At 41.6% G+C, this 27,225-nt stretch overlaps 1 protein-coding gene across 3 annotated transcripts in view; it reads right to left on the bottom strand.

Annotated features, from left to right (window-relative positions):
- The window catches only part of tnksa (tankyrase, TRF1-interacting ankyrin-related ADP-ribose polymerase a), a 141,690-nt gene that overhangs the window by 97,550 nt on the left and 16,915 nt on the right, over positions 1–27,225 (bottom strand). For all 3 annotated transcript variants that reach the window (XM_078214203.1, XM_078214202.1, XM_078214201.1), the window contains exons 2-3: positions 24,016–24,240; positions 12,944–13,039 (exon numbers count right to left, since the gene is read on the bottom strand). In XM_078214203.1, the coding sequence (XP_078070329.1) occupies positions 12,944–13,039; positions 24,016–24,240 (321 nt within the window). The remainder of the gene's footprint in view (positions 1–12,943; positions 13,040–24,015; positions 24,241–27,225) is intronic.

A 27,225-nucleotide genomic window follows, 5' to 3' on the forward strand; every position in this document is an offset into this window, starting at 1 on the left:
CAAGGATGCATGTTTGATAGGTGCTGCTCATGAAGCTTTGTAAGTTGCTGCAGTGCATCCAGCAAATAGTACACAGCTGCTAAGGTATGCTGACAATGGACTGTGGAGCATTGTTCAGGTTTTTGGTTGAGGTGCTAATCTAGTAGTCACACTTTGATGATCAAATCCCTCAATGCTTTCTTAAAATTTTCTTTACCGTTTTTTCTTCTCAGCTAAAGTTTCAAATAAGCTTTTAACAGAAATCTTTCAAACTACTATTGATTTAGATTATCAACTGAACTGTCTCGTCTTTTAATACCATTATTCATTTCTTTACTTGAAGGTCTCAGCTACGCAAATCTGGATTTGTATTTTTGGCCAGAGTGGTGCCTGTTAGCTGAAAGAACGGCTTGTAGTCTTCACATCTGCAGGAAATACAGTTCCTAAGATTCATCAGTATCACAGAAACTAGCTAACTAACGGGAATGCTTCACTGCATAACAAAATACATTTTAACTATTTCTGAATTATTTGAAGAAAAGCACATTTCAAAAGCTTTATTCAGGTAAAATGTGTTTAAAATATTGGAATGATTGATTGAGGCAGAGAAAGGAAAAGCATGGCAAACTTTGCTAATTACGCATCTGTTCTAACTTTAATTGCTTTTGAATACTCTACAATACGAGTGTACTAAGCTGCCAAAGATGAACAGCATCTTCCTCATCTTAATTGCCTTCTCTTTAAAAAAAGATCAACTGAATTTCTAATTAAAGCCACCTGAAAAATAGATATACAGGGACAGACAGGTGGAGGGAAGGATGGGAGAGACAGATACACACTTCAAGAATCAACGGAATCAAACATCAAATTTAATACCTGATGTCAGCAAGTTCCATACTAGTGCTGCCAAGTCAGGCCATCCCATCTCAGTGTCATCAGATCCATATACTTTGCTCAATGATAGGCAGACATACGTGGAATCCACCTCCAAATTCTACTTGCTTTACCAGTTTCCTTTTCACAATTCTGGAAAATCTAGGTTCTTTCAGTTATGATGTGGAGATGCCGGTGTTGGACTGGGGTAAACACAGTAAGAAGTTTAACAACACCAGGTTAAAGTCCAACAGGTTTATTTGGTAGCAAAAACCACACAAGCTTTCGGAGCTCTAAGCCCCTTCAAAGGGGCTTAGAGCTCCGAAAGCTTGTGTGGCTTTTGCTACCAAATAAACCTGTTGGACTTTAACCTGGTGTTGTTAAACTTCTTACTGTCTTTCAGTTATGCCAGATATAAGAATATCCCTATGCTGACAAACACCCACAACCCCATCGTAGTGCTCTCAAACTCTGCCTTAACTCCAGTTCTGTCCATGCCTAGACCTATTAAATATCACAAACCTATTTCTAGCTGATGTCTACGCTGGATTGCCCACATTCGGGGAAGGATGATGGCTGCATACCAAGAACTTTCCATATGGTGAACAGGCCAATGCGTCACAACTACCTGGACATCTATACCTCCATTAAAAGAATACAGAAGTGGGGATGGTCGTGGTGTTTGCACAACATGACTCCTCAGATACTGAAGCAGCCCACATCCAAATACAACAAGACTTGGGCTGACAAATAACATTCAGATCACACAGGTGCCCGGCAATGATCATCTCCAACAAGAAGCAATCTATCATCGGCCCTTGACATTCAATTTCATTACCATTGCTGAATCCCCCGCTATCAACATTCTGGGAGTTACCACTGACCAGAAAACAAACTGGACTAGCCATATAAATACAGTGGCTACAAGAGCAGGTCAGAGGCTAGGAATCCAATGGTGAGTAACTTACCTCATAATGCCCCAAAGCCCATCCACCATCGACAAGGCGTAAGTCAGGTGTGCGATGGAATATTTTCCACTTCTCCACTTGACTGGATGAATGCAGCTCCAACACTACCCAAGAAACTTGGCACAATTCAGGACAAAGCAGCCCTCTTGATTGCACCCCTCCCACAACATTTATTCCCTCTGCCACTGATGAACAGTGGTAGCAGTGTACCATCTACAAGATGCACCACAGGAACTCACCAAAATTCCTTAGGCAGCATTTTACAAACCCGTGACCACTACCATCTAGAACAAGGGTGGCAGACATATGGGAACACCACTCTGACTTGGAAACAATATTGCTGTTCCTTCAATGTCACTGGGTCTAAATCCTAGAACTCCCTCCCTAACAGGACTGTGCATGTACTTGCACCACAGTGACTGCAGCGGTTCAAGGACCAAGAACAGTACAGCACAGGAACAGGCCCAAATAAAAGCAAATTACTGCGGATGCTGTAATCTGAAACCAAAAGAGAAAATGCTGGAAAATCTCAGCAGGTCAAAGCTTTGACAAAGGATCATCTAGACTCAAAACGTCAACTCTTTTCTCTCCTTACAGATGCTGCCAGACCTGCTGAGATTTTCCGGTGTTTTCTCTTTTGGTTACAGGAACAGGCCCTTCGGTCCACCAAGTCTGTACTGACACAGATGCCTCTCTAATCTAATATTTTCTTGCCTCTACGTGATCCATAACCCTCTCTTACCTGCCTATTCATGTAGCTATCCAGATGCCTCTCGGATGTTGTTATAGATTCTGCTTCCACCACCTCCTCCGGCAGCGCGTTCTAGGCATTCACCGCCCTCTGCGTGAAAAACTTGCCCCTTACATCCCGTTTAAACTCTCCCCCTCTCATTTTAAACTATGCCCTGGGTAATTAACTCTTTGACTCTGTGAAAAATACTCTGCCTATCCACTCTATCTAAGCCTCTCATAATCTTGTAAACCTCTATCAGCTCCCCCCTCATCCTGTGACGCTCCAATGAAAACAATCCAAGTTTGTTCAACCTTTCTTCATAGTCTGTATCCTCCAAACCAGGCAACATCCTGATAAATCTCTTCTGTGCCCTTTCCAATGCATCAGCATCCTTCCGGTCGTGTGGCAACCAGAATTGTACAAAATATTCCAAATGCGGCCTAACCAAAGTCTTATACAGCTGCAACATGATTTTCCAATTCCTATACTCAACGCCCCGACTGATGAAGGCCAGCATGCCAGGTGCCTTCTTGACCACCTTGTCCACCTGAGTTGTCACCTTCAGTGTACTAGGGATCTGCACGCCTAGATCCCTCTGTCTGTTAATATTTCTAAGGGCTCTACCATTCATTGTCTAGTTTTCTTCTGCAGTAGACCTTCCAAATCGCATCACCTCACATTTGAATTCCATCTGCCATCTTTCGGCCCAGGTGTCCAGCAGCTGAAGGCAGCTCACAATGACAATTAGGGATGGGCAATAAATAGTGGCTAAGCCAATGATTCCCAAATTCCATCAAAGAAAGAAATCCTGCAAGCGAGATACGAAGATGGCAGGCATTGACAACTAGGAGACAATTGCTGATGACTGCGACCTCTGACGGTTGACTGTTTGGGAGGGCACTGGAAGAGATGATCAGGAATGAAAAGCTCATCTAGCCAGAAGAGGATCCAGAGAAAACAGAGACTAGTGAATCTTGTATTTTGCCAGCAAATGTGGTAGAGACTGTCATTCGAGGAGGAGTCACACCAGACAATGCTTAACACAGAGGTGACCATCAAGGCATAAACCAGTCACTGAGTTAGGGGTCTGAATATTAACTCTGACATGGCCTAAACATCCATTATAAAAGTGTATCCATAGACTCATTGAGCACTGCCACCAAAACACGGAAGCAACAAACGGAAAGATTGGTACATTTATTGTACAAATGGGTATGATGCACATTTTCTTAACCATCAAACTATACCCTACAGCTGATCATGAGAAAACTCCATGAAAGGCTTGCATTTTTGGTTTAAAGCAATGCTAGTAGTGCATAAACAGCTCCATTATTAGTTTACATATTAAGAAAACAAGCAGCATTGTCGTGCTGTCATCGGAGGGGACAGAACAGGAAATGTAAAGGAACACACTTTTTAACTTTTCTTTAAAAAAGTACTCTTCATTCTTAAAGATTTTAATATAATTATCCAAAATCATACCTTTCAACCAACATCCTTCCATCAATAATCCTGAGGTATATGTCCTGTCTCTAGAATCGTGTCAGGGATGACAGGCTTTTGTTATGGGGAGAGACTAGAAAAGCTGGAGTTGTTTTCTTATGCACAGAGAAGTTTAAAGTGCAAATTTGACGGATGTTCAAAATCATAAACTGTTTTGATAGGAACTAAGGAGAAACTGTAACCAGTAGCAGAAGGTTGATAATCAGAGTACACAGATTTAAGGCAACTGGAAAAGGAGCTGGAGATGATATGAGAATGCACTGCCAGAAGGGGTGGTGGAAGTAGATTCAATTGTAACTTTCAAAAGAGAGTTGGATAAATATTAGATTTTTTTTAAAGAGGGTTTTATTGAAAGTGCAGGGAAGCATGATTATTTGGAGACCTCTACTGCCACTGCTGATATGATGAGCAAAATAGTCTCCCTCTGTGCTGTATCAAATTATGTATGTTACTGATGTATAGAGTTATAGAGGTTGCTACCTTTTGGATCTCCATACCTGCCTCTCTTACAATCATACCCTCCTGTCCCTGACCATGAACAAAATCTAATTACCTATCCTAAGAGGTGTGAGTGCCTCCTGGAGCAAATTGTGCAGGCACCTTCTCCCTCCTTGATGCATTGCAATATCCTTCGGCCCAACTTGTCCATGCCATCCAGTTTTTGCTACTAAGCTAGTCCCAATTGCCCCCATTTGGCCCATATCCCTCTATACCCATCTTACCCATGTAACTGTCTAAATGCTTTTTAAAAGACAAAATTGTTCCCGCCTCCACTACTGCCTCTGGCAGCTCGTTCCAGACACTCCACCCTCTGTGAAAAAATTGCCCCTCTGGATGCTTTTGTATCTCTCCCTTCTCACCTTAAACCTACGCCTTCTAGTATTAGACTCCCGTACCTTTGGGAAAAGATGTTGACTATCGACCTTACCCATGCCCCTCATTATTTTATAGACCTCTATAAGATCACCTCAAGCCTCCTACACTCCAGGGAAAAAAGTCCCAGTCTATCCAGCCTCTCCTTATAATTCAAACCATCAAGTCCCAGTAGCATCCTAGTAAATCTTTTCTGCACTCTTTCTAGTTTAATATTTTTTCGAGAATAGGGTGACCAGAAGTGTACACAGTATTCCAAGTATGGCCTCACTAAAGTCTTGTACAAATTCAACAAGACGTCCCAACGATGTAGTATGCAGTAGCTTCCTGTTTTATATCAGACACAAAGGTGTAATAACTTTTTACAATCTTCCTGTCGACCTCTTATCTTTCAACATTGCACATATTTTCCTTCAATTATATACCATCCTTAATTTGCTTGGTAAGCCATATATGGTACATCCTTCTCATAGAGCCTTTCTTTCTCAATGGAATACATCTTTGTTGACATTTATGAAATATCTCCTTAAACATCTGTCACTGCTACTTTACTGCCTGAACTTTTAACCTGTTTTCCCAGACCACTTTAGCTAACTGTCATTATAGCCTTATAATCACCTTTATTCAAGCTTAAAGCACTACTTTCAGACCACATTTCTCATCTTTAAACAGAATGTGTATTTCTATCATGTTATGATCACTCTTACCTAGAGGATCCTTTACTAGAAGGTCATTTATCACTTCTGCTTCATTACACATTAAGAAACTATCCCAAAAAAGCTCAACGGGCGGGAATTTACGTCCTCGCTCGTCCCGAAACCGTAAAATCCTGCCTGAAGTCAACCGACATTTCCATTGTCTGCCTTTTGCAGGGTAGCAAGAGAGGTTTCAGCTTTCTATTAGTGTTATCAATTCATTAACCTTGCTATGAATGCTGAGTGCATTCAGAAAGAGAATCTTTAATTACCACTGTTACCATTTTTCTCTATTCTGCCCTTTATTTGCTGGTGTACTCTTGTCTGTATATTCTGACTCTTCCCACCACACTCTTATCATCATTACCTGCATCGTTTCTCTAACTTTCCAAATCTGTCAAAATGTAAACCCTCCCTCCCAACTATTTAGTTTAAAGCCTTCTCTACAGCCCTTGTATAAAGAACAAAGAAAATTACAGCACACGAACAGGCCCTTCAACCCTCCAAGCCTGCACCGACCATGCTGCCCGGCTTAACTAAAACCCCCTACCCTCCTGGGGACCGTATCACTCTATTCCCATCCTATTCATGTACTTCTCAAGAGCCCCTTAAAAGTCACTACCGTATCCGCTTCCACTACCTCCCCCGGCAACGAGTTCCAGGCACCCACCACTCTGTCAAAAAATCTGCCTCGTACATCTCTTTTAAACCTTGCCCCTTGCACCTTAAACCTATGCCTCCTAGTAATTGATTCTTCCACTCTGGGAAAAAGCTTCTGACTATCCACTCTGTCCATGCCTCTCATAATCTTGTAGACTTCTATCAGGTCTCCCCTCAACCTCCGTCACTCCAGTGAGAACAAACCAAGTTTCTCCAACCTCTCCTCATAGCTAATGCCCTCCATACCAGGCAACATCCTGGTAAATCTTTTCTGTACTCTCTCCAAAGCCTCCACATCCTTCTGGTAGTGTGGCAACCAGAATTGAACACTATATTCCAAGTGCGGCCTAACTAAGGTTCTATAAAGCTGCAACACGACTTGCCAATTTTTAAACTCAATGTCCCGGCTGATGAAGACAAGCGTGCCGTATGCCTTCTTGACTACCTTCTCCACCTGCATTGCCACTTTCAGTGACCTGTGTACCTGTACACGCAGATCCCTTTGCCTATCAATACTCTTAAGGGTTCTGCCATTTACTGTATATTTCCTATCTGTATTAGACCTTCCAAAATGCATTACTTCACATTTGTCCGGATTAAATTCCATCTGCCATCTCTCCGCCCAAGTCTCCAACCGATCTATATCCTGCTGTGTCCTCTGATGGTCTTCATCGCTTTCCGCAAATCCACCAACCTTTGTGTCATCCGCAAACTTACTAATCAATCCAGTTACGTTTTCCTCCAAATCATTTATATATATATTACAAACAGCAAAGGTCCCAGCATTGATCCCTGAGGAACACCACTTGTCACAGCCCTCCATTCAGAAACGCACCCTTCCACTGCTACCCTCTGTCTTCTTTGACCGATGATGTGGAGATGCCGGCGTTGGACTGGGGTAAACACAGTAGGAAGTTTAACAACACCAGGTTAAAGTCCAACAGGTTTATTTGGTAGCAAAAGCCACACAAGCTTTCGGAGCTCCAAGCCCCTTCTTCAGGCGAGTCACCTGAAGAAGGGGCTTGGAGTTCCAAAAGCTTGTGTGGCTTTTGCTACCAAATAAACCTGTTGGACTTTAACCTGGTGTTGTTAAACTTCTTACTGTGTTCTTTGACCGAGCCAGTTTTGTATCCACCTTGCCAGCTCAACTCTGATCCCATGCGACTTCACCTTCTACACCAGTCTACCATGAGGGACCTTGTCAAAGGCCTTACTGAAGTCCACGTAGGCAACATCCACTGCCCTACCCTCAATCATCTTCGTCACTTCCTCGAAAAACCCGATCAAGTTTGTGAGACACGACCTCCCCTTCACAAAACCATGTTGCCTCTGACTAATACATCCACTTATTTCCAAGTGGGAATAAATCTGGTCTCGAAGAATCCTCTCCAATAATTTCCCTACCACTGATGTAAGGCTCACCGACCTGTAATTACCTGAATTATTTTTGCTACCCTTTTTAAACAAAGGAACAACATTGGCTATTCTCCAATCCTCTGGGACTTCCCCTGTAGCCAGTAAGGATACAAAGATTTCTCTCAAGGTCCCAGCAATTTCCTCCCTTGCCCCTCTCAGTATATCTCATCAGGCTCTGGGGACTTGTCTACCTTAATGTTTCTCAAGAACCCCAATACCTCCTCCTTTTTGATCTCAACATGACTCAAACGATCTACACATCCTTTCCCAGACTCATCATCCACCAAATCCTTCTCTTTGGTGAATACTGATGCAAAGTACTCATTTAATACCTCGCCCATTTTCTCTGGCTCCACGCACAGATTCCCTCCCTTGAGTGGGCCAACCATCTCCCTGGCTACCCTCTTGCTCTTTATATATGTATAAAAAGCCTTGGGATTTTCCTTAATCCTGCTGGCCAATGCTTTTTCATGACCCCTTTTAGCCCTTTTTACTCTTTGCTTAAGTTTCTTTCTACTTTCCTTGTGTTCCACACTTGCTTCGTGTGTTCCCAGCCTCCTAGCTTTGACAAATGCTTCCTTTTTCTCTTTGACTAGGCTCATATCTCTCGTTATCCAAGGTTCCCAAAACTTGCCATACTTATCCTTCATCCATACAGGAATGTGCCGGTCCTGAATCCCTATCAACTTACACTTGAAAGCCTCCCACATGCCAGAAGTTGATTTGCCCTCAAACATCTGCCCCCAACCTACATTCTTCAGTTCCAGCCTAATATTGTTGTAATTAGCCTTCCCCCAATTTAGCACCTTAACTTGAGGACTACACTTATCTTTATCCATCAAAGAACAAAGAAAGTTACAGCACACGAACAGGCCCTTCGGCCCTCCACGCTTGCACCGACCATGCTGCCCGACTTAACTAAAACCCCCTACCCTCCTGGGGACCATATCCCTCTATTCCCATCCTATTCATGTACTTGTCAAGACGCCCCTTAAGAGTCACTACTGTATCCACTTCCACTATCTCCCCTGGCAACGAGTTCCAGGCACCCACCACTCTGTCAAAAAATCTGCCTCGCACATCTCCTTTAAACCTGCCCCTCGCACCTTAAACCTATGCCCCCTGCTGTTCCACCCTGGGAAAAAGCTTCTGACTATCCACTCTGTCCATGCCTCTCATAATCTTGTAGACTTCTATCAGGTCTCCCCTCAACCTCCGTCACTCCAGTGAGAACAAACCAAGTTTCTCCAACCTCTCCTCATAGCTAATGCCCTCCATACCAGGCAACATCCTGGTAAATCTTTTCTGTACTCTCTCCAAAGCCTCCACATCCTTCTGGTAGTGTGGCAACCAGAATTGAACACTATATTCTAAGTGCAGCCTAACTAAGGTTCTATAAAGCTGCAACATGACTTGCTAATTTTTAAACTCAATGCCCCGGCCGATGAAGGCAAGCATGCCATATGCCTTCTTGACTACCTTCTCCACCTGCATTGCCACTTTCAGTGACCTGTGTACCTGTACACTCAGATCCCTTTGCCTATCAATACTCTTAAGGGTTCTGCCGTTTACTGTATATTTCTGTATTACACCTTCCAAAATGCATTACCTCACATATGTCCGGTACATTTTTCAGTACCTTAAAGCTTACTGAATTGTGGTCACTGTTCCCGAACTGCTCCCCTACTGAAACATCGACCACCTGGCCGGGCTCATTCCCCAATACCAGATCCAGTATGGCCCCTTCCCTAGTTGGGTTATCTGCATACTGTTTCAGGAAGCCCTCCTGGATGTTCCTTACAAACTCTGCTCCATCCACGCCCTGAGCACTAAGTGAGTCCCAGTCAATACAGGGGAAATTAAAATCTCCCACCACAACAACCCTGTTACTTTTACACCTTGCCAAAATTTGCCTACATATCTGTTCCTCAATCTCCCGCTGGCAGCTGTATGGTTAGTTAATACACTGGTTCAGCTGTAGCACAGTTCAGATGAAGGCCAACTCAATGGCATAGCTCCTACTTTCCCCAGTACTGGTGCCAGTGACTTAAGAATCGAAACCCATTTCTCCTGTACCAATCTTTGAGCCATGCATTCAACTCTGATCTTCTTCACCCTATGCAATTTGATCATGGCTCAGGTAGTAATCTGTAGATTCCATTTTTTGTGGTGCTATTTAATTTAGGGCCTTGCTGCTCATACTCCCTCAGCAGAAGTTCACTCTCATGTCTTTGGTACCCCGAGGGGCCACAACTGGATCCTTCTCCTCCACAAGTTCCTCTCAAGCCCCAAGATGTCCTTAACACTAGAATGAAACAGGCGTTGGAAACTTTGGGACTCAAGTTCGGCTGCAGAGAACAGTGGCTATCCCCCTAATTATTCAGCCCCTACTAGAATCATAGAATCCTACAGTGCAGAAAGAGGCCATTCAGCCCATTGAGTCTGCACCAACCACAATCCCACCCAGGCCCTATCCACATATCCCTACATATTTACCCACTAACCCCTCTAACCTATGCATCCCGGGACACTAAGGGGCAATTTAGAATGGCCAATCAACCTAGCCCGCACATCTTTGGACTGTGGGAGGAAACTGGAGCACCTGGAGGAAACCCATGCAGACACAGGGAGAATGTGCAAACTCCACACAGACAGCGACCTGAGCCGGGATTCGAACCCAGGTCCCTTGAGCTGTGAAACAGCAGTGCTAACCACTGTGCTACCGTGCCGCCCACTACTACATTCCTTTTTCCTTATGCCACTTGAATGGCTCCCTGCACCATTGTGCCATGGACAGTTCATTCATCCTTCCTTTTGGCAAACTATAAGAACCTCAAAATTACTGGACAATTGCAAGGGCTGAGGTTCCTCCATTACGACCTTTTGGATGTCTATACCTGCCTCTCTTAGTCATACCCTCCTGTCCCTGACTATGAACAAAATCTAAGTACCTATCCTAAGAGATGTCACTGCCTCCTGGAACAAATTGTGTAGGCACCTTCTCCCTCCTTGATGCATTGCAATACCTTAAACTCAGACTCTTGCTATATACTACTCAGAGCTGAAATCCCTTGAGCTTTAGACATACCTTGCAAATATGGTTGCCCTGGATTACAAAGGTATCCACCAGCCCCCAAATGTTACAGCCGCACCACGTTACATGCCCTGTCATCCTTATTGATTGTATTTTAAAATTATGTTCCAAATTTAGATCACTCAACAATCAGTAGTTATATGGAGTTTAACTAGTGACGCTACAAATTTAACACTTATCTCTCCGCAGTACTGGTTTGAACTACTTTCTCTGACCAATTATCTACCTGTGTACCTAATTGATGATTGCCACATTCAGCTCTCTCTCACCGGCTGCCTCCAGCTCTTGGACCAATCCTTTTTGTAAAAGGGCAGAACAGCACCTTGTCCCTCAGAGCACCACATTCTCCCACTTATCAAATTCCTGGATTTAAGCAGCCTTGAGGCTTGGCTCTTGTCCATGAATTAAGTATCATAGGGAAACAGATGAATACTGAGCTCATGGGCTACAGCGATTGTAAGCTTCATTTAATTATCAGGATGTCCATGATTGTAATAATTTAAGAGTGTCACACTTGATGGATTGTGGAGCATCTGTGTAGCTACAAGAGGGAATACAGGCAGAGAGCCTGAGAGGCAGCAAAAGAACAGCAGAGGCTGCCAGAGGATGAGGGGTGACGTGAGGCGGCACATAGGCGCGGCGGGCACCGGCGCGCAAGGTGACACGGGGGGGGTGTGTGGGCGGGCACCGGTGCGCAGAGCAACACGGGAGGGGGGGGGGGGGGGGGGAGCGACCAGCGGGGGCACCGGCGCGACACGGGGGGGGGGGGGCAGCGCACGGGGCGGCAACAGGGGGTGGGGCACCGGCGCGCAGGGCAACATGGGATGGGGGGGCACCAGTGCGTGTGGCGACATGGGGGGGCCACCGGCACGCGGGCCAATACAGGGGATGGGGCCACCTGCGCATTGGGTGACATGGGGGGGGGGCTGCAGCACAGGGGGAAATGACTCAAAGACACCAAGTGTGTGCCAGGCGCTCCCCACCCTGAGTGAAGCAATTGGCCCTCTGCACCCTTTTGTATCTCTCCCTTCTCACCATAGACGTATGCCCTCTAGTTTTAGGCTCCCCTACCTTTGGGAAAATATGTTAACTATCTTCCCGATCTTTGCCACTCATTTTATCGACCTCTTTTTGATCACCCCTAAGCCTTCTGCACTCCAGGGAAAAAAGTCCCAGTCTATCCAGCTTCTCCTTCTAACTCGGACCATCAAGTCCTGGTAGCATCCTAGTAAATCCTTTCTGCGCTCTTTCTCATTTAATAATATCCTTTCTACAATAGGGTGACTAGAACTGTACCCAGTATTCCAAGTGTGGCCTGACTAAAGTCTTGCACAACTTCAACAAGATGTCCTAACTCCTGTACTCGGTGTTCTGACCAATGAAACCAAGCATGCCAAATGCCTTCTTCACAACCTGTGACTCCACTTTCAAGGAGCTATGAATTTAGAAGATTGAGGGATGAACGAGTCAAGGCAATAAAATGATAAAAGATATTTGAAAGCGTGGCTAGAGAAACTATTTCTTGATCCAGTGCGAGGGACATAATCTTAAAATTAGAGCTTAGCCATATAGAAATGAAATCAGAAATCTTTTCACATGGATATAGTGAAAATCAGGAACACACATCACCAAAAGCTATGGATGCTGAATCAATTGACATTATCAAGACAGAAATCGAAGGATTATTAGCCAAGGATATTAAGGAATACAGATCAAAGATAGATAAATATAGTTTAGATACAGATCAGCTATGATCTCAGAGATTAGAGGGCTGGGCTTGAAAGGGACTACCCCATTTCAGTGTTTATTAGCTTTACACTAATTGAAAAATCATGCTCAAGAGCAAAGGTCTCAGACAATTGGAATAAAGAATATATTTTGCTTCTGGAAAATAAAATGTGTTGAATAATGAATGGCATTTTTTACTAACGCTATATTGCTCAAGAGGCAATCCATGCTAATTAGATCACAGCAATTAATATTTACTGCTGACTGTGTGCGTTACTAAGAATAGGATAATAGCTTTCAAGTTGTTGACACTGACGTAATTAAAGCAGCAAGATCTCTCTTTGGGGAAGGGTTGCAATGGGAGAAAAGACAATACAGGAATGCAAGCAAAGGCAGATTGGCAAGATCAAACTCATCTTACCTGTCAGTACAGCTTTTGCTGAAGGATCTGCCAAGTCTTGAGCTGTCTTTCCATCGGTGTTCCGAATATTGGGATCAGCTCCATGCTGCAGAAGAACTGTACATGGAAAACAGAAGCAGTATCTCATCTCAGGAACACAAACCCTGCTAACTGGTGAGGCTCTTCCAGGCATTGTGAATGAATAGTAATATATTGCATCGAACTTACACTGCAGCAAAAACTTACTGTACTCAGAGAAACAAATCAAACAATGATCAATTGGGATATGACCTTGATAATATAAAACATTCATGGACACACTGCATTGTCCGAGTTTTCAGAGGCAGTATGTCCAGCAGCAAATGCACCTGCTCGCATTCGGAAAACATTCTCAGTTTTACTATGTACAGTCTTTAATTTGACCATCCAATATATAACTGTTTATGCAATTATATGGACAGACTAAGATCCTTCAGTAACTTACTAGCATATGAAAGCAAACCTGGCAAAACATTGGAAGTATTCCAACAAAATAAAATGAGTAGGCTAATTTCATTATAACCTGCAGTTATCTAGTTAAATGGTAACTGGCATAAACAATACTATTACAATAATGCAGTGAATGGGCACTTGAACACAAATCTCTGTTCAAAAACACTCAACTGAGGATTTAATCTCATTCACAGTCCAATAATACCTAATTATTATAGTATAGGTAATGTTTTTGGAATGCAGTTTGATTTGAAGTTGGAAACCCAAACATTACAAATTCCATCAAGATTTGTTTTGGTATTATACAGAACCTTGTTTGCCTTTCCCCAACTTATATTCTACACTATTAAGATGACAAAGTTGCACAATTTATTGTAGTTAACCAGTCATCCTAAAGCCACGTGTCATGAAGCACAGCCAGTATAACTCAGTCTCAATATCTTTTTGCAATCTTGGAATCTTCATCAAGATTCCCGAGAAGTTTAATTTTACCCAGAGAGATGGGCTTTCATCATTTGGGCCTCAAGTGAAATACGCTTCCAATTATTAATAAATACACAGTACTCACTCCAGCTGGAATCTGGCAGTTCATACATAACTGAATCGCTTGGTTTGTATTGCATCCGTCTGCTAATGCAATCCACTAATTCTAATTGGCATTTTCTTTTAAATCCACATCGAAATACCAAAGTACAGAAGTACAAAATATATCAACCTTCAAGGAGATTTCTCTTTACAGACAAGATAAATAAGTTCAATATGATCAATAGATATCAGACAGATGAGCACATTTCAAAACTAACTGTTGCTGAAATAGTGCTAACTTTATTTGTCATTTTGAACGTCAAGCTCCATTTAAGCTGCAGAAATACTTAATTTCCATTTGTGGTCAATATCTAAAGCACCGTAACTTTTAAACAGTGCGTACATAACTTTGCAGTTGTCTTATGCCTCCTTTATAATTATGGTTCAATGCTGAATTTCATTTTGTTTTATTACACTTTAGTCAGCAATAGACATAATTGTCCATATACATTTTTACAAAAGTCATGCTTACACTAACATTTTTAATGAGCAGTTCTGAGGAAAGGTCACATCAACCTGAAACGTTAACTCCATTTCTCTTCACAGATGCAGCTGGACCTGTTTGGTATTTCCAGCATGTTTGCTTTAATTATATCCTGGAAGTTTTCTGTTTCTCACATTTCTCACTTCAATTGCTACCTACCAACTGCACCTTTCATATTTCTTTTAAAAATTGAAGCAAGTCCAATAACAAAAATAGTGTGGTAAAAGCTTAGTAAATGGTCAAGAGGATGAAAAGTTTGCAGAGTGAGGTGGTGGAGAAATTGATCATTCTATGCATGCAGTATTTACAAAGAGCAACATTGCATATAATTAGGAACATGAAGATGTGTTTGGGGATTCAATTAAAAATGAATAGTCACTAACGTTGACTCCAAAGGATTTATCAATTGACTGAGATAATCTGAAGTTAATATCCAAACAGATGATTCTGAAGCCAAAAGCTAAGCCACAACATTCCTGAAGAACATCAGGCACTTTAAATCATATTAATTATTAGTGGAAATACTATAGCATTCCTACTTGTCTACATCAGAGATAGTAAAGCTAAGCAAACTTCTGTCTTCCTCACTAACAGAGTCAGGTGGCCACTCAGTTTTCTTACTACACTGCAATGTAAACATTCAAACAGTCTTTGACTAACTGGTCTTAACGCAGCTAAGGAGTGCAAACAGGGGCTACATTATTTTCAAACACCGAAATTCAAGCCCGCCAAACTAAACTAGTTGCTACCTTTGTTTTCCCAGCAACCAAAGTTAGGAAGGAGCTAGATGGGACACATTGTTTGTATAGTATGATCCAACAGCCTTTTCCATCCTATCATTTCACCATTTAATTTACATCTAACTTTTTAGCTAGACTGTTATGTAGCTAAATCTTACTCTGTAGAGTGCTGAGATTGTCACTTTTGAATTGTTGTAAGAATGTTTTCACAAAGGAAGAGGGGGAAACTCCTTAGATGAAGGAAAATTTTCGTTCTCATGTGATGTTACATTTTAGTATTTGATAAATTAGTCATTTCTATTTAAAAAAAGTATCCCCTTTACAACAAATATCTATCGGGGGGGAAAACTTACAACCACTGAGCTGAATTTCTTCAAAAACATTGTCCACGCTAATTTTTAAACTCCAAAAATTATCCAATCCCAAAGTTGAATAAAGCACACCTTTTAATCAAGTAGAGAACAGATCAGACATGGAAGAACTGCAGCAAGTTAAAGAATCAAATGCAAGTAGAAAGCAGAAAATGAGTGAAACGAGTGATGGAGAAGTATGCACATTAACGATTTTTTTATCTCATCCATAGCATAATTTGGCATTGGATGAACACTACAGACCTCTACAATTCAACTGCAAAACATACAGACAGAGCTATGTGATCCCACAACTAATGGAGCAGATCAAAGCTCTATGGTTCTGCTACATCCAGTCATGAATGGTAGTGCACAAATACAGTAAGAAGTTTAACAACACCAGGTTAAAGTCCAACAGGTTTATTTGGTAGCAAAAGCCACACAAGCTTTCGGAGCTCCAAGCCCCTTCTTCAGGTTTTGTTTCTTAAAGACTTGATTAGCTGTAAGTATTCGCATTCCAACCATTATTCATGTAAATTGAGTCTGTATCTTTATATGCCCTGTTTGTGAACAGAATTCCCACTCACCTGAAGAAGGGGCTTGGAGTTCCGAAAGCTTGTGTGGCTTTTGCTACCAAATAAATCTGTTGGACTTTAACCTGGTGTTGTTAAACTTCTTACTGTGTTTACCCCAGTCCAACGCCGGCATCTCCACATCAGTGCACAAATAACCAGAGGAAGAGGCTCCACAAACATACCCATCCATCCTTAATGATGGGGGAGCCCAGCAGGTCAGTACAAAAAAACAAAACTGAAGCACTTACAACTTCTCACTGAAGATGGTTGCAATGTATGATCCATCTCGGCCTCCTCCTGAGGTCAGTCAGATGCCAGTCTTCAGCCAATTTGATTCACTCCACATGATATCAAGAAACAGCTAAAGGTAATGAATGCAGCAAAGTCTAAGGGTCCTCACAATATTCCAGCTGGAGTACTGAAGTCTTGTGCTGCAGACCTATTCCAGTATAGCTACCACACTGAAGTCAATCTATTAATGTGGAAAATGATTCAGATATGGTCTGCCCACGAAAAGCAGAACAAATCCAATCCAGAAAATTATTGCTCCATCAGCCAAGTGTTGGAACATGTCATGGACAGCATCAAGTGCACTTTACTCCCCAATAACACGTTCAATGATGCTCAGTTTGGATTCCACAAGATCCACTTATCTCCAGACTTCATCACAGCCTTGATCCAAACATAAGGGCTGAATTCCCAGAGTTATAGAGTTTTAAAGCACAGAGAGGGGCTCTTCAGCCCATGACTGTGCTGGCCATCAAGCATCTATCTATTCTAATCCCATTTTCCAGCACTTGGTGCATAGTCTTGTATGGCATTTCAAGTGTTCATCTAAATGCTTCTTAAATGTCGTGAGGATTCCCGCCTCTACCACCCTTTCAGTCAGTGAGTTCGAGATTCCCACCATCCTGAGTGAAAATGTTTTTCAACAAGTCCCCTCTAAATCTCCTGCCCCGACCTTAAATCTATGCCCCAAATAACTTAATAACCTTTCCTTTATCACAGTGTCAAAACAGACCATGTTTGCTGATGACTGCAAAGTGTTCCATACTCGTCATGTCTCCTCAAATGCACCTGCATGCAGAAAGGCCTGAACAACATTCAGGTTCAGGCTATAAGTGGCAAGTAACAATCGCGTCACATAAATGCAAGTAATGACCTTCTCTCAAAAGGGATTCTAACCATATTCTCCCAACATTCAGTGGCATTACCAACATTGAATCCCCAAGGGTTACCATTGATCATAAACTGAACTGGATCAGCCATATAAATACTGTGCTACAAGGGCACATCAGAGGCTTAGAATTCTGCAGCAAGCAACTCATCTCTGGGCGACCTAAAGTCGACCTACCATCTAAAAGGCACAAATCAAGAGCATAGTGGAAAACTCTCCACTTGCCTACATGTACACAGTTTCAACAACACTCAACAAACCAGGTACCATTCAGGACAAGGAGGAACTATATACTGGCACCCCATCCAACACTTTAAACGTTCACTATCTCCACCACTAGTACACAGTATACCATTTCAGGATACCTTGTGGTAACTCATCAAGTTACCTACAGCAGCACCCTCTAAACACGTGATCACTACCACCTAGAAGACCAATTACGGGAGGGATCCAGCGAGCAGACGGTACGCAGCAAGTGGGTAGGACTCCGTGAGGGACCCGGGAAGGGTTGACAAGCCGGAAGGTTTGACAAGGGAAGCTGTGAGGTGGGAGGGTTGGTGATCAGGAGGGTCAACGAGGGAAGTGGCAAGTCGAGAGAGTCGGCGAGTGGGAGAGTCAGTAAGCAGGAGGGTCAGGGAGGGAAGTGATAAGTCAGGAGAGATAGGGAGCTGGTGGCACTGTGAACTGGAAGCAAGAAGTGACGAGCAGGAGTTAAGTTGAAAGAGCTGGTACCGTTAAGAGTTATTAAGAGTTACTAAGTTATTAAGAACGAGTAAAAGGATTTTTCCTTCGGTTAGATTCAAGGCAGCAAATACATTTTTAATATAAAAATTACAGGTTAGGAACATATGCCACCTTTTTGTTTTCTTCTGGTGAAGTGGCTTTCACTTAGTCCACTGTTTTTTGGGAACACATTGACTGCTAAATGAGGGGCAGCTGTACCTCACCCCACACACACTACTTGGACTGCAGCAGTTCAACGCAGCAGCTTACCACTGTCTACTCAGTTGCAAACAGTAATGGGAACAAATTCTGGCTTTGCCAGTGATGCTCAAATGCAGTGAATGAATAAAAATCATACTCTATGGCTAATGCAATCAAGCTCTGCCAATTTTTTCCTCCAAACTTGATGCATTAGAGAGCCTCTTTCATTAGCTTTTCACTCTGCTCAGCATCAAAACAGAATCAAACGCTGCTCGTCATTCATCACCTTCACAAAGGGTTGGGGAAGGAAAGGACTTTTCTAGCTCTCAACAAATATTTCACTAATAGGGCATTTGATATCGATATTACATTCTAGGAAAATTATATGTTTTGATATTTTAAAATTTAAAATGTAAGGTAGCTACAATCTCTGGCAGGATACAATCCCTTCAATCTGTGAAGCAGCAAGTTGAATTCAGGTGTTTAAATCAACATGCATTATTCACTTTGAACACAAACTGAGTGACAGATCAGATATTGAAAGGCCTTTTCATCCACACAGGATTCTTCTTCATGAGTTCCAAATTTCCTGAATTTTTTTTTAAGGATTGCACTAAGCCCTTTTGAGGACCTTGAAACAAAAACATAATACAATCATTCAAATCATTCTGACTTTGGTCACTCTCTCCAGGGTTCGAACAGAGCTTTTCTGAAAAACACAAATCCCCTTTTGAAATGGGAGGACACAGTGGAAGGAATGGTCCTACAGGAGTTTGGTGCAACACATCTTTAAGATCTAGAAGCAGTAGACAATATTCTGGATGTATCACCTTTGTTATGTGCAGCATGGATTTTGATCATATCACACAGGAATTCAAACAAATTGTCCATCTGACAAGTCCATGTGGAACCAACATCTGGCCGTGTGGGACGGCACGGTGGCACAGTTGTTCGCTCACTGCTGCCTCACAGTGCCAGGAACCCGGGTTCAATTCCAGCCTCGGGTCACAGTTTGCACATTCTCTCCATGTCTGAATGGGTTTCCTCCCACAGCCCAAAGATGTGCAGGTTAGGTTGATTGGCTATGCTAAATTGACCCTGATGTCAGGGGGATTGGCAGGTTAAGTGCGTCAGGTTACAGGAATAGGGTCTGGTAACAGAAAAGTAGCAGTACCCCTGGTACTCCACTAGTTACATTTTTGGAGTGTGGGAGGAAACCTGAGCACCTGGAGGAAACTTGCGCAAGTACAGGGGGATCGTGCAAACTCCACAGTCATCCATGGCTGGAATTGAACCCGGGTCCCCAGCGTTGTGAGGCAGCAGTGCTAACCCACTGTTCCAGCGTGCAGTCTAGCTACTGTTACTGAGCATAGAAACAACTCCCACCTGTGATTTCTTTCTCTTGCTATTTCTTATTTCCACCCAAACTGATTCAACATCTTGATCATTTCTCACTGCCATACTTATCTCATCCTCTCTCTCTGCTGGACTGACCACATCATTATCTTAATATCAAGATAAGGGCGGCATGGTAGCACAGTGGTTAGTACTGCTGCTTCACAGCTCCAGGGACCTGGGTTCGATTCCCGGCTTGGGTCACTGTCTGTGTGGAGTTTGCACATTCTCCTCGTGTCTGCGTGGGTTTCCTCCGGGTGCTCCGGTTTCCTCCCACAGTCCAAAGATGTGCAGGTTAGGTTGATTGGCCGTGCTAAAATTGCCCTTAGTGTCTCGAGATGCGTAGGTTAGAGGGATTAGTGGGTAAATATGTAGGGATATGGGGGTAGGGCCTGGGTGGGATTGTGGTCGGTGCGGACTCGATGGGCCGAATGGCCTCTTTCTGTGCTATAGGGATTCTATGATCTATGAAGACTAAGAATCAAAAGGACAACCAGCCTCAAAATCTGAACTAAATTTGTGACGTAACCTTTTCTAAATCAGTCTTCACTCTAACAAAACTGGTGATGCAATTGTCAAGGGTCAGGTTCAGAGAACTATGTTGAGGCATCATGAGTATCAATACTAGAAAGCGCTGGCTAATATTGGGAAGTGTTTAAATGGGACATAGGTCTTGACACAATGCTGTTTCATTAAAAATTAGCCTCAGAGCTCAAAAGCCAACACACAATTGATCATATATTTTAAGCAATCAATAGGTTCACTACTTGGAATGCAGAAATGAGGGAGAGAGCATTTGATATGGATGGCTTTGACATTGCTCAGGTACAGTCTTGGGATAGTGTCCACCCAATTTTGTCATCAGTTTAGGGCAATGCCTTAGTGTTAAATGAACTACGTAAATGAAGAACACTTGCCACTTCTAACGCTTCATCCAATGCTTAATACTGCAAATTGTTTCAATTATGAAGAACTTCCTTCCCCAGCATTGGTATCTGAAATAGCCAGAAGTGCACCAGATGCATTCATGTAGACTTAGAGGACAGTATACGGAAGGGGCTAAACCACTTGGGAGACATTAAATAACCTCAAAACTATCCTCTTTGTCAAGATCATTGATCTTTGTCAGGACAGCATAAATAATCCTACAAATGGCCTAGTTTATCTAATAAATCTTGCTCGAAAACATATAATTAGCTCAAGGTTCAAGTTCAAATGCAGGCTCTCTACAGTTAAAGAGCTTGTCAACTCTGGAAAGCAAATCATCAGAGTTTCATTCGGTGCAAGAAATAAAGGTTTGAAAATGAATAAATATAATTTCCCTAAGGAGGTTGGAATTTAAAAGCATAAAGATGAGAGCACACATTATTCTCATTTGATGTGAACAATCGGCCTTTTTGACCTGGAGTCAATATCAACAGGTTAAAATTAGTGAATATATTTAATCATCATCATAAGTTGCCTCAAGGCAGTAGAGCAAAACTGTCATGCACGTGTGCTCTACTGACTCTTTATCAATAGGGTTTAAATCAGATAGAGTTCATAAAGTATGACAATACTCAGTAGTCAAAACTCAGATCATCACACTGGTCAGTCTGAAATCAGACTAGCAACTTTCCTACAGCTTAAGAAGTGCTTTACAGACAGTGGAAGAGATAAATAGAAATGCACACGAGAGAGATAATGTGCTTAGATGCTTACACTTTATAACTCTTGCAGTCTTCTCATTCACAGTAAATATAGACCATGTCAAAATGGTGTAAACCAGTGGTTCCCAATCTTTTATATGTCATGACACACATCTACACTAACAAAACTTTGAGGCACACCTCCTATTTTCTCTGTCATCTTCCCTTACCGGGAACTTTGCTTTCAACCTCTTCAAGTCTCTCTCGCTTTTCCCAAGGTTTTGTGCTCTTTTTGAGTTTCATTCTGTGCAAGTGCATTGGACCTTAGTCTTCAGCTCCAAGTCCTGGTGGTCATGTGTATGGGCCTGACCAACATAAAAAATCTAAACCACGATAATAACTTACACCAGTTAACACTTTGTTTTTGTAGATTGACAAGCCAAAGCTTAAATCGATCTGCTCAAGAATTTCAACAAAATGAAAACAGACATGTACTTACAAACCTCATCACATTTCAGAAATGACAAAAACATTTCACATACAGTGGATTACTTTTGAAACAGGCTGACTGGGCAGCACGGTGGCAAACACTGTTGCCTCACAGCTCTAGAGCGAGTGTCTGTGTAGGGTTTGTACATTCTCCCCGTGTCCACGTGGGTTTCCTCCGGGTACTCCGGTTTCCTCCCACAGTCCAAAGATGTGCAGGTTAGGTGGATTGGCTATTCTAAATTGCCCCTTAGTGTCCCAAGATGTGCAGGTTAGATGGAGTAGCCATGGAAAATGTGTGGGGTTACAGAGAGAGGGCCTGGGTAAGTTACTCTGTCAGAATCGGTGCAGACCTGATGGTCCATATGGCCTCTTCTGCACTGTAGCAATTCTATGATTCTTCTTCTGCAGATAAACAGAGCATCCAATTTTAATCAGCAAAATGCCACGAATAATGACTAGTTAATCTTCTTCTGGCATGTTGGGCAATGGAAGATTGATATGCAGAACTCCCTTCTCTTCTTGAATAATGTAATATGCAAAGGAGAATACCTTGAGCAATCCAAAATACCATTAGCACTGCGATGGAGTGCTAGATCCTAGATCCAAATCCAGAGTCATATCTGAACCCAATGCCTTGTGACTCAGAGGTACTATCTGAGTCAAACAGACTGAGCACATCACAATTCCTACCTGGCAACAATTGATTTAAAAATCTTGTTTTTGATCACACTTAAACAAAATTAGGTAATCACAAATACATGACACCAACAGGTTTCATACTGATGTGGAAACTAACAGTTGTTCAGTGGAAACAGGGTGAATACAGCAATGAAGTTGCAAATCGTATAAATGATTCAAATGAAGATTGTTGTGCCCATTCACTACATCTTGTAAAACTTTAACTTTTCTTCATTCAGAATACTTACAAAATTATACCATATAAAGTTCTAGTGAAAAGGTGAGTTCAAACCCTAACCATTGACAGTTAGCCTTATGAACCAAATGACATTTGCCAGTTGAAAAAGGTACAGATTCCACATTGAGCTGCAAAGATCACCCTTCAGTCATCAAGGCTTTGAGGTTTGTTGGAACAGATTACAATTATGGGGAAGGGAGGGGTGCTGGGGAGTCAAATAAACTCTAACTGATCTGTAGCCAGAGTTTGTGAAGCGAAGCAAAGCAATCTATTGCAGTATAACTAAAGTGGTAGGTGTAACGTGGTTAAAATCAATCACTGACTAGTGTGATTAATATGTTAATTACAATGAGAGCTGGAATGTCAACATTAATTCTGACAGGGTTAAAATCAATGATTTCACTGCAGTGTGAATTGTTGAGTGCAGTAAAAGCAAAACAGTTACTCAAGTGAAAGTCTGCCTCACAGCAGCAAGCTAAGTGTAAAAAGACCAGCCAAATTCCTTACCCAGCTCTTTACTAAAGGGCCAGTAAGTAACCTCCCCCTCAAACCATGACGCATTTGATTCAACAGTGCATAGGAAGAAAAATCAAGCCACAGTGACAACAATGGAACCAGTGTGAGAAATTTAAATTCGTGCAAATTTTTGTTGGCAAAAATTGTAAAAGCAGGCAATGGGTAAGAAAAGTTAAATGTCAGCATGCAACACAAACAACTGCCACGCAAGGGTCAAATTCCTAATAAAAGGAACCAGATGCAGTCAAGTTGATCAGGTCTACAAATATTTTCATGTTTAAAGTATCAGCATTCTTTCCAAGATAATTATTTCTGGCTTTAACGGCAAACTTAGAATAGACTCCAAAATGAAAGACGACTCCTGGTAGCATATCCGCCACACTCTCTCACCAAATAAACCCAGTGTCTTCTATCCTCCTTCAAGGATTTGAGACACTGCAAACAGTATACTTTCATTATTTTTCCCTCTGTATTACAAGTTAAGAATGCTATGTAAGCTAGCAGCTCAATTTATCACAAGTTCATTGCCTGTTTTTACATGTCATTTGCCAATAATCAGTGTTGATTTAGAGTTATTAGTAATTTTTGACATTTCTGGTCGGCTGTTGCTCAATTTCCAAAATAGCACAAATATCTTGAACTGAAAAAGAGTTTAAAAGGGCTCAACTGAACTTCCTTAGCTTTTCCAAACCTATCTTTGAAATGTCAAAATGCTTTGCACCTTCCTGCTATTCAGTCTCTTTCAAAACATCTTAGAGACATTTGCTGTCTCTATTCACTGTTCATCTTGAACAATTTCCAAATATGGTACAAATTACTTACCAATACAGACATCAATCTTTCCTTTGATCGCTGCCTCATGCAAGGGAGTATAATTCCAGTTGTCTCGAGCATTTGAATCTGCCCCATGACACAGCAGCAAACTGACAACTTCTGCATGCCCAAACGAACAGGCGTTGTGTAGTGGGATCAGGCCGCCATCATCGCGTGCATGAACATTTGCACCATTTTGTAAGAGATGTTCCACAACATCCTTCCTGCCAAATCCTGCAACAAGATGTAAAATTCAGTGCTTGAATCACCCACAAACTACAATCACACAACTGCCGAATAATTCAGTCAAAAGGAATTCAGTTATCAACACCAGTGTTAACCCCTGGATTACAAGTATGCACTGGAAAGGAGGAAACAAATCAGCAATATTCTTTTCAATTCAAGAACAACTTTCAGAATATTCATGCAGATTATAAATAATACAATTCAAGATAGGTATGAAATCAAAATGGTTACATTATAACAAACCTAGGTGACACTCCTAAACTGTTTGGAACTTTGCAGAGAAAAATATTGCACTTTTCCCCATCAAAAAGGAAGGCAGGTTTCAAACTTGAGGGCTAACTTGAAGTTTGACCAATCAGGTTATTTTGCATTAAACTTCCCTGACACACAAATATTTATACAGCATCACAGAACAAAACTAGATAGCACCATGACCCTATACATATTAGTGTATTTGAAATAAAATATTACAAAAATTCCCTTACAGAGGTTAAGGTAATTATAAAAGCAATCCAAATATAATGTAGTGGGGATCATAAACTATATTCTTCTCTTCCCCATCACCAAAGTTAATGCAAATTCTAGACATAAATCTACTTAATATGAAAAGCAAATACTCATACTTCAACTTTCAGCAATAATTACAAACTATGAGAGACGATGGAAACAGCCCCAAAACGGGCATTTTGTGTGTGGCATAACCATTGGAAAGTGTAATATGGAGCGCCAGGAGATCTAAATCCATAAGTTCTCAACGTTTACTGCCATTCATTGGAATAAAATGCATTTTCTGAAAGGAAATCTAATTTAGAATCTCAGGAAATGTGCATTTGGTGGAACGCAGAGGGAAGGAAACAGCAAACAGGCAACTTTTTTTAAAGTGGCAAAAAATGTGTACTTGTCGTAGGAATAATTGCTTTTAAGCAATTTCTCTCACTAGATTCTCATCTTACACTACTGTTTCACCTCAGTTTGTTTATTAAATCCTCTCAGCTTTCATTCGCATTCGCAAAAGGCTGCAAGTAAATAGCAGTTTAGCAATCTGCCTTTCGGTCATGTTGCAGCACCACCCATGACAAAACGCATTCATTGCACTCAAAACGTGTACCAAATAAACAACTAATGCTGTTCAAAATTCAAATTTACCCAGTCTGAAACAACAAACCAAAATGTACCACTCGAAGGTTTGTAGTCTAAATTTTGCATTTTGGGTCAATTTACCATTAAAGCACTGGCCAGTACTTATTTTCTTGGGAATATTCCTTTGTGAAGAGGTCAATCTTTTGAAGCTCTACTGACTGATAGCGGATACAACAATATTTGACTGCAGTGAAATGGAGAAAAATTGTGAAAACAGTCTATTTTGCAAGTATAGCTGCGCCAGTTTATGTTTAGTATTAATATTTTCAGGACATTCTACAAAATTATGCCATTTTAAAATAAGACAGTTAGTTACTTGATGAAACAGAGTTCAGTATATACTTCATACTAATGCCTTTTAAATTGAATTTTAATAAAAGCTAACTATAAAACTAATTTCAGAAATTGCCTGCAACAACATAATAGGAGCAGAGGCCATTTTAGCCCATTGATCACCACCATCACACTGAACTCTCGTCAATCAAAAATTTTTCTAACTCAGCCTTCAGTATATTCAAAGATCTCGCCTCCACTGCTCTCGGTGATTGAAGAGAATAAATTCCTCCACATCTGTGTCTTAAATGGGAGGCTCTTTATTCTAAAACTGCGTCCCACGGTTCTAGCAAATCTTACAAGAGCAAACATGCTCTCAACATATTGTCTGTCAAGCCCCTTCAATATCTTATATGCTTCAGTAAGATCTCTCATTCCTCTAAACTCCAATGATTAGTCCCAAGCCTGTTCAATCCTTCTTCATAAGACCACACCCATTAACTCAGGAATCCGCATAGTGAACCTTCTCTGATGCAAGTATGTCCTTCCGCAAATCAAATCAACATGTTGACAATGCTACTCTGCACAGAGATGAGTTATCTACAAACTGGTGATTTTAAAAATATGCAATTTGTCAAAATTGTATTATGAAATTAGGCAGCAATTGCTATTTTTTCCATATCCTGCACAATTATTGCAGCTAGGAATATTGGAACAATTGCAGACAGGAGGCAGTTATGTTTCATTAAAAACATGTTTAAGTGTAATAGCTAAAAGACCTGGAAATTCCTGCTGCAGTTATTAGTCAAAAACATTCTCACCAATCTGAGGGCACATCACATACTCATGGTTGGATGCTGTTCAATAAAACATCTAAGAATTGCAATTTTTCTCAGCACTGTGAAAGTAGCTGGATTATCCAACAGGTAAAATCTACTTTATCTCACACATTCACAGGAGCAGGCCAAGATTGGCAATAAAGAGGAAAAATTGTCCTTTTAAGATGGCAAGACTCATCATATGAAAGCATCTGTCCCCTTCTTTGACAGTTCAACAGCTGGAAGGACTAACATGCTATATTATGAAGCTGAACAATTCATGATGTTTCTCTGAGAGAAGCTGATCTGTGAGGCATTGATAATTGGGGATGTTTCAATTGGGGCTTGAAGCCCAATTTCCACCCAGGTCAAGATTCAAGGAGTGAGCTTCTCAGTCTAGTTTGCATACCTGCAGAAAGACAGACCTGAAAGACTGCTGAGCAAGGAAGCTCACAAACATATCCTTTCTCTCGTGCCAAATAACAGCCATAAACATGGTATCAAAAGTGGCACCTCGGGATAGTTCTTGAAGATTATAAATATAACAATAGTCTTTAGCCATACATTTACCACACTTTAGGAAAAATGAGATGGTTCTAAAGAGGGTGCCGAGGAGTTTAACCAGGGATGAGGCAAATTAGCTACAAGATTAAGTTGGAGAAGGTGGGGTTGTTTTCCATGAAGCAAAGGGTGTTGAGGAGAGATCTGATAGATGACAGGAGATAAAGGAAAGTGTTTATAT

This window comes from Mustelus asterias, chromosome 6 (assembly GCF_964213995.1).
Source record: "Mustelus asterias chromosome 6, sMusAst1.hap1.1, whole genome shotgun sequence".
Classification (NCBI taxonomy): domain Eukaryota; kingdom Metazoa; phylum Chordata; class Chondrichthyes; order Carcharhiniformes; family Triakidae; genus Mustelus; species Mustelus asterias.